The 8,132-nt window shown below is 35.7% G+C and overlaps 1 protein-coding gene across 1 annotated transcript; it reads right to left on the reverse strand.

Annotated features, from left to right (window-relative positions):
- Positions 1-342: 342 nt before the first annotated feature.
- FGFR1OP2 (FGFR1 oncogene partner 2) lies at positions 343-7,844 on the reverse strand. Its single transcript, XM_010004138.1, has 5 exons — positions 7,708-7,844; positions 6,359-6,476; positions 5,341-5,483; positions 1,512-1,625; positions 343-788 (listed from the first exon to the last, which is right to left on the reverse strand). Exons 1-5 carry the CDS (start codon positions 7,840-7,842, stop codon positions 651-653), a joined length of 648 nt encoding a protein of 215 aa, XP_010002440.1. The 5' UTR covers positions 7,843-7,844; the 3' UTR covers positions 343-650.
- Between the last annotated feature and the right edge of the window lie 288 nt (positions 7,845-8,132).

Consider the following 8,132-nt stretch of genomic DNA (forward strand, 5'->3'; position numbering starts at 1 on the left):
CAATGAAGTAGACATATATTAAAGAATCTCATTCTATTAAAAAAATAATAATAAGCAATGCTTTTGCAGTTGTTCAACATTTATGTTTAAGCAATTGGCCTTATATTTGAACGGGACACCCTGTAGCCAAATAACTGAAATCTTAAAAGTTTTATGCTGCCTGTGTACCCTTGCCATTAAAAAGGCTTGTTGCAAAAAGAGAATGTATTAAAAACTTACTAAAATGAAAAAATGTCACCTGGATCATGCACAAAGCATACTGGTGAGTTACTTCTTTTTAGCTAGAGATCAAACATTATATCTTACCTTTGTTATGTAATAGGTGCACTGAAACCTTGTATGAGCAATAATTTCCATAAATTATGTGAAATCTTGTCTTTTATCTGTTGAATGACTTAATATAAAAATAATTCCCAATTCAGTAAGTGCATTAATCCATTTTCTACTGAAGTTAGATCTATGGCAATTTATTTGTCACTAAGGTTTTTGTAGAACAGCGATTTTAATTTCTTTTATCCAGTAAAAAAGCCACTAAACTGGAGTTTAAGATGCATTAGCTCGCTGGTGCCCTATTCAGTAACAAGTGCTTGACAAGTGACCCCTGATACTTTGTAAAGTGTGCAACTGAAAATTGTTGACTTCCAGAGTCTTCAGCTTTTTCTCAGGCTTAAATCACTGCTTGTTACTAATCCTGACAGAGACGTGCTCTCTGACACATCTTCTTTCTTGAGGTTCAGGAATGATTCTCTAGTTATTTGAAGAATTTCTCTCAGACCTTTGTTTTCTTGCTATAACCAGAGAAGAAAAGGCATTTAATAGAACTCCAGAAAGAAGTCAAGATAACTGCATCATTCATCTCCCCACTACTCCAAATGTGTAAGGATTAAAATACTGCTTTGCAGTCAGGTAGTGCTGTTACCTTTTAAAACTAAGAACATAAGGTTTCTGACACATTTTCTCTCTCAAGTGGCATTAGGCATTAAAAAACCACAAAGGTAAGAAAAGGAATTAAGTTCAAATGTTGCATTTCAAAATAATCTCCTGTTCTCTCAACACACTGTGACCCATAATAAACTGCTTTACTAGCACTTAATAAAATAGCAATAGTGTTTATCCTCCAATAATAAGCAACTGAGAATGCCTCCAAAAGCACAAAATTATTTTAAAAAAACCTATTAAAAGCCAAAGGTGTGGGTATTATTTGCATCCCAGTGTCTTATTAGGATGAATTTGTATTATTTCCTAGCACTCTGCTATACTCAAGACTTAAAAAAAGGAGAACAATTATGTCAGAATATAAATCACTGATTTCTGGTGGTGGTTTCTACCTATGCAGGATGTGAGAGGAAGCTGGAGTGGGGAGAACAGTACTTACAGCCCAACCAACTAGGTGAGTGTAACACAATAGCAGTGTAAGTGAATGGTATGTTAACTCAACAGAAAAAAAAAAAAAAGTGTTAACTTTTACTCCCTTGCTATTTGTGCTACTGCTGCTTTGATTTCATACTTACTTCCAGCTGAATGATACGCTCCTGCTCTTTACAGCCATGCTTTTCATCGATCTCAATGGCTTTTCTCATTACTGCTGCCATTTCTGTAATTTGGTCCACATGCACTTGCAGCTCCTCAGACATAAAAAGAAAACAATTACAGCTTTAGTAACATATTTTATGCATTATTAAAAATAAGCAAAGCATTAAACGTGTGTTTTAACTACTCTGACATTTAAGAAAAATGGGAACACAGACCTAACTTTGTGAAAACAAATCAGCTCTCTATAACTGAACAGCTGCTGTGGTCTTGTTTATTGCAGTCTGGTTTGCCATCCCTTTTATTATAATTTTATATTTTTAAAAAAAGCTTAAATTACTGTGTCTTCTGTAGCTGTGACGTCTTCCCAGCAGCTACGTGTTAGGGAGGCCTTGTCAGAGCAAGGACATGGCTGTGTTGCAAGAGCTGATGTACATCGTTTCAGATGTGCAGAAAGACTTAAACCCATCTAAGAACAGCAGGGTGTGTGACATTCTTGAAACCTGATCCCAAGTCTGGTGCAGGCAATACCAGCCCATGGGTAGGCATTTGTTTCTTAAAAAGACCAGGTGAAGTGGTCATCCTTACTATGTCATGTATTAGGAAACTCAGATCTCTCCTTGGCTCTTTTTTAGATACTTCTGCTGGAACAAAGTTCCAATCCCATCTTCTTTGGGATGTGGTTTGCAGAGGCCCTGGTCCTTGCTGAATTGTAAGAGAAACTTTTGTGTCCTGACTGATCTCTTTGTGTCTGTTCATTAATGCTCATAGGGTACTTTCCTATTAGAAGTAAATAACTACCACATCTTGATGAAAGATTTAAGAAGGAAGAAAAACAGAGCAGTAGTTTGGTTTATTCTTGTTCTGTTCCACTGCCAGGAGTGGGAGCCATTTACATAGGCATAACAGCCTCTGCAAGGAAGGTAAATTTTAGATAATCTTTACTGTTGGCAGAGAAATGATCTCTTGGACTTTGTTGGTTCAGATGATTGTTTATTTTCTTGCTGGTCAATGTACCAGCAGGAAATGCTTTCAAGGGTCACTACTACTTTTCAGTCTGTGCTTTTGGCATGTGTTGCTGCTCAGTTGACCCAAATATTTTAATGGTATTTCTAGAAGCTTTTATTTTTCATTTTCTTCTCTTCAACTTGTCTCTTATTTCAACTCTACTACTGTGCCAACCTCTCCGTATCTGACCTCACCTTTGGACAAACTTCACAATAGTTGCTAATGAGTATCAGGAAAAGCAGAACAGCAGGACTGAAATTAATAACAAGTAAGATCCAAGTTAAATCCCACCTTTACATTATGAGTTTGACCAGAGGATCATACCTCTAGCCAGACTATCAGCTTGCCTTTAAAGTACCAGAAATTACTACACTACCACAAAGAACTGCCCTGCTTGGAATCATAAGCTTTACCTGATGAAAACAAATACACTTTACTAAAATAAACATCAACCCCTTCCATCCTTTCCTTTCTGCCATTCCAACTGCCAAAGCTGTATTTTAGCTGTTTACTCTTTAAATGCCTGCTCACAGCATGGGGTAGGGGGAAGGGAAGAAACTTGCTGTAAACCTTTGAATTTTCTTCTTGGTTTCCAGTGAAGGTGATTACATGAAATATATTTTTTCAATGAAAAACTAAATTTAGCTTGAAAAGAAGCTGTGATCAGGGGTAACAGAATGAGCTGGCAAGGATGTACCCTTGAGAAGGATCAGGAAGGAGTTAGTGGTTTTTAGATAAGCTGCTGTCCTCTCAACTTCCTATTTTGCTTGCCTCTGTGGCCTCTTGGACCAACATGATTTAGGACCTTTTCCAGAGTCACTAATCAGATGTTAACACAAAACTGTAAGGTTCTACTCTGAGAGGCAGATGCTTAGAATTTAAGATATTGCAATATCAAACAATGTAATGAAAGTGTTTCTTTACAAAGGTAGCTTCAAATATTTATGAAGACTTGTTGTATCTCTCACCTTTTTACTTGCATGCATCGTTTCTTTTCTCTGAAGAGAAAAAAAAAACCCAAGTGTTCTTAGGCCTTGTTTCAGTTGAGCGAATTGAAACACCACACTTAAATCAGGGTCATTACTACCAACACACACTTTTTCTCTTGCATTCAACACTGGTACAATAAACTGTTTTTCTATTTGAAGGAGGTACTTCTTGATCTGCAAGAATCAAGGATCTTGTAATCTCTTCTCAATAGGTGTTAAAGTTAATAGCTGCCACTTGAGAGAAGAGCAATTATTGGTAATAGCAAAATCAATTCCTTAGGTATGATGGATTTTTTAGTTAATAGGAGAGAAGTATTTAAAGACTGCTTCAGGAGTGTTCCATCTTACTGAGTGTGAAGGCTGATCAGAAGAATAAATAATGAAATTCCAGAAATCCTAAGTGTTAGGTTAAGGGTGATAAATCCCCTTCACCAGGCATTCTTGTGGAATCAGATTTAACCTAGCCTACATTTCCAGTTTAAATAATATTGTTCAATGGTGTTTTCAGGGGCTTTTTTTTTTTTCCCCAAGCTTTTAATCCACAAAAGTGTTCCTAGATGAAATTTTATTTGTCCTGAAGTGGACTGTGAAATGCTACCCTCTTGCCTTGGTACTCTTGAGGCTGTAAGATATATTATACAATATGCTAAGGTAACTTCTTCTGAAAAGCATATACCTATCCTTTTCCAGGAGTTTATGTTAAAAGATACTGCTCTAATCCACTGAAGTCTTTCACACCAATATAAGTAGTCCCATTGATTTCAATGGCATAATTATATACATGTGATTTTGTAAGGAGATCAGAAGGCACCAAATTCTTTAACTTTGTTTTCCCAGTATGCAGACCCTAACTCTGCTGTGCAGATTTAGTTTGTTGTGGCAAAGATTATTAAACACTTAGAACTAATGTTTGTCTACACATTTACACTGCTCTGACATGGTTACATTTCATTTAAAATGTAATATAATGCTTTGTTAGCTCCTCTCTAGATCTGCTAGTGACCTAGAATTGTTAATTTTCTTGAAAACACGTTTTAAAAGCCAAAACTATATATTAATGCTATAAAAACATATTAACTGCATGCAAAGTTGCTGAATACTCATATATGCCTCCCTCATGATAGTTTACAGAACTGTTGCTTGATAGCACTTTGTTTTTCTTGTTTTCAAAAGCCACAAGATGAAGCACACCTAATACCAGCAGCTTTCACTGTCCATCAAGCATCTCAGGCTGCCCTGGATTCTACTTAGCAATCCAGATCAGTACCAAAACAAAAACCAAGGGTAGAAGCAGGAAAGAGGAGAGAAGTTTGTGTTCAGTTATTCAATATCCAAAAGAACTTTTACATAAAACTTAAAATTTTCAGTATTTATGGGAAAGATATATTTGAATATTGTATTTGAAAACCTTGCCCCTCCCCCCGTCCTCAGTAAGCACAGGTTTACTAATTATTTGTTGGAGTCAAAAGGGTAAATTAAAAGCAGTCTAAATGTTTGAATGTTACTGAGATCTATGGGCATCTGGAAGTAAAATGCTGCAGTTGCCTTAAAGACCTAGGCAAAACAAAAGTAAATTAAGTAGATACAGTAATGAAATGCTACTTGGTAAAAGCTTAAATAAATCAGAAGCTAGTAAGGTTGTCTTACTAGACTGATCAAGTTTCCTGTTTGTGTTTCAGGGACTGGATTCTAAAAATGAGGAAAACTTACTGCAGTGGTATAAAACCTGAGAGCCTAAGTAAGCTTTGAACTGGGCCACTACAAACTAAGTGTTTATTAAAAAGGAAAAAAGGGGGGGAAATGAAGTTATTACCTTGGAATGTTGCTCTTTTAACTTCATTATTATACCTGGATCATCCTTTTTGCTCGCCATAAGCAACCTGAACATCTGTTCTCTGTACTTGCTCATTATGAGTTCCAAAGCAGATTGATGCTCTTCAAGAGATGTGCGTAGTTCTACCAACATAATTTTAAATTCAGTTACAGTTTAACAGAGAAATAGTAAAACAAAATACAAAAGTACTTCAGCTTAGAGAAAATAATAATAAATAGAAAGGTCTTAATTGAGTGTCCCCACTCATTGCACCATGAAATCTACATAGGCTCTGCAAATGTCTTCAGTGGTGGCTGTCCTGCTAAAATACTTGTTCAGTCAGAAACATAATAACTTCATATGCAGTCCCTTTAGCTGATATAAGCTACCTTGAGTGCAGTTGAGGAGCTTTATTCTAGCCACTATAGGCAACACTCTACAAACCCTGGAAAGAATTTACAGATCTGCAGTTTGATAAAAGTTAAACAATCCTGTATTCAAACTATACTACATCAAAGGACAAATAACTCCTCAGGTAAGACAAGATTCATATGAATCAAGATCACTGCCTTTGCTGAATGTAACTGTTAGAATCCCTAAGATATTCCAGGAAGGAATAGTATATATGCCTAGTGTACTGAATTCCAGAAGGAATTATACTACTGCACTTATGCTACAACTTGTCCTGACTGCTCCTAAACTAGTTATTTTTAGCAGTGGGGAAAAAAACATTTCCAAATAGAACCTATATTGTAACTTAAATTTCTCTCTTCATTTGTGCTGAAAATTAGATAGGGACTGAAAAAACAGTTTTCCACAACTCTCCTTTTGTTAACCATAGTCCTACTGGTTGGACATTAGGACTCTATTAGATTACATTATGATCAGTTAAGCTGACAAATTCAGATTAGAGGAAAAGATTTCTTCTGCAATGATTTTTTGAGATCAATGGTAGAAGGCTCACTAATTCCAGGTGTGCAGCCTGGAACTTGTAAAGGATGGAATACTCATGTTTTACCTTTATTTTCCTGCTGCAATTCCCTAATCTGTCTGTTTTCTTGCTGGATACCCATCACTAATGTAGACCGAGGACGATGTCTTGCTACTTCATTGAGCTCTTGAATTTCTTCTTGATACTAGATATTAGAAAAACAAAACAACAAAAAACATCCACAACCTATTTGAGCAACTGAAAGCTGACATTACTCAGCAAGTCACAAAGACCAGTTCTATTGTCAAAGTCTGTAAGCAGGAAGGTAATGCTTGTTTTGAAATAATGATGTCAAACAAAATGCTTCTGAAGGTGTTGCTAACATACTTACTGCCCTTTAGAGACACAAAAGTATTGAGTTTGTTTTTAAACAAGTTTCATACCTCAGGTGTGTGTAGTGGGCATTATTAAACCTTCTATTATTACAGGTCAAATTCACCATCAGGTAATTTAAAAATCATATATATATATATATATATAGAGAGAGAGAGAGAGAGAGTAAAGAAAAGTCAGGAGTTATTAACCTCTGGATATTTACTGTGGCTTCCCAATACCTAACCAGAAGATTGCATGGATACAAGTCACATGGACCTGAATGAATGGATCCCAACTCTCAACAACTGGGTAAATGTAATACTCATGATCTGAAGTTATCAAGCCTCTGCGTGACTAGTTTCACAGGGCTGAAACACATACAGGGTTTTATAATTTTACAGGCCCATTAAAACATACAGTGTTATATTAGAATGACAAGATGAATTCCCACGTGTAAAGTAGTAGACACCTTTATGGTTTTCCAAAAGTTCTCTGGTAAAATTCATGTTCAAACTAACAACGTGCCTTGAATAGCTTAAAGTCAGGATGGAAATGATCTTGAATAAGTCTAACAGGTTTGCTGGTAAACAAAAGGAGACTGTGAAAGGATAAATTATTCTGAACAGAGGCAAGCATGACATATGATTAAGTATGCATTAATGATATGTGTATATGCATATAAATGATTAAATTAAATCTATATGATTAAATGTGCACATTAAAATTTACAAAAGTAGTACTTCACAGAAGAGCAAAATACAAAACACCATGTCATAGTTTGTAAGATACCAACCCATTTCTACCCGAGTATTTCCAACAAATTCTAGTTTTCAATATTTAAGCCAGAGTTACACAGAAAGCTTCACAGGGTCAAACTAAATATATAAACAGCTATTTTTAGATCATAGTCACACCTATAATGAAAATACTTAGTATAGCATTAAAGGATTAACCAAATAACATACTGATTATATGTTGTATATAAGCACACAAAAATTACTTTAAATTATGTGCTTCCAAGATGTTCTTTTAATGGAGTAAACAAAGTTGCTAAAACAAACCTGTTTCATTGCTTCAACCCGCTTGTTAAGAGCTGTAGTCTGTTCAATAAGAGCTTCTGCTGCGTTGTCATGTTCCCTCAGCCGTTCCACCAGTGCTTTTGCATCTGCTAAGGCTTTTTCAATTGTGCAACTCATTTCTAAAGATTAGAGGTATATTATTTTCACAAACCACCAGTTTTCTAGGCAGAGAACAGGTATCTATATGTATATTTTTAGTTTGAAGCAGGTGAATAGAACCCTTCCCTAAGAAACATCTAGACTGTTGTCTTTCAATAGCAGAAAAAACCTATATATCTTAAGAATACCCTAAAGTCTGCTCTTCCTTTTTTAATTGCTTTTGAGACCATATATCAGAGCAAGGAAATCACAGAATCATCAGAGTTGGAAGGGACCACTATAGATCATCTAGCCCAACTCTTGCTAAA

This window comes from Chaetura pelagica, unplaced genomic scaffold (assembly GCF_000747805.2).
Source record: "Chaetura pelagica isolate M959 unplaced genomic scaffold, ChaPel_1.0 scaffold198, whole genome shotgun sequence".
Lineage (NCBI taxonomy): Eukaryota > Metazoa > Chordata > Aves > Apodiformes > Apodidae > Chaetura > Chaetura pelagica.

Coding starts and splice junctions, on each gene's coding strand:
- FGFR1OP2 (XM_010004138.1), bottom strand. CDS start 7,842: ATGAGTTGCACAATTGAAAAAGCCTTAGCAGATGCAAAAGCACTGGTG. Junction 5,484..6,358: donor ATTGCAGCAGGAAAATAAAG/GTAAAACATGAG, acceptor TTATGTTGGTAG/AACTACGCACATCTCTTGAA. Junction 1,626..5,340: donor TAAAAGAGCAACATTCCAAG/GTAATAACTTCA, acceptor TTTATGTCTGAG/GAGCTGCAAGTGCATGTGGA.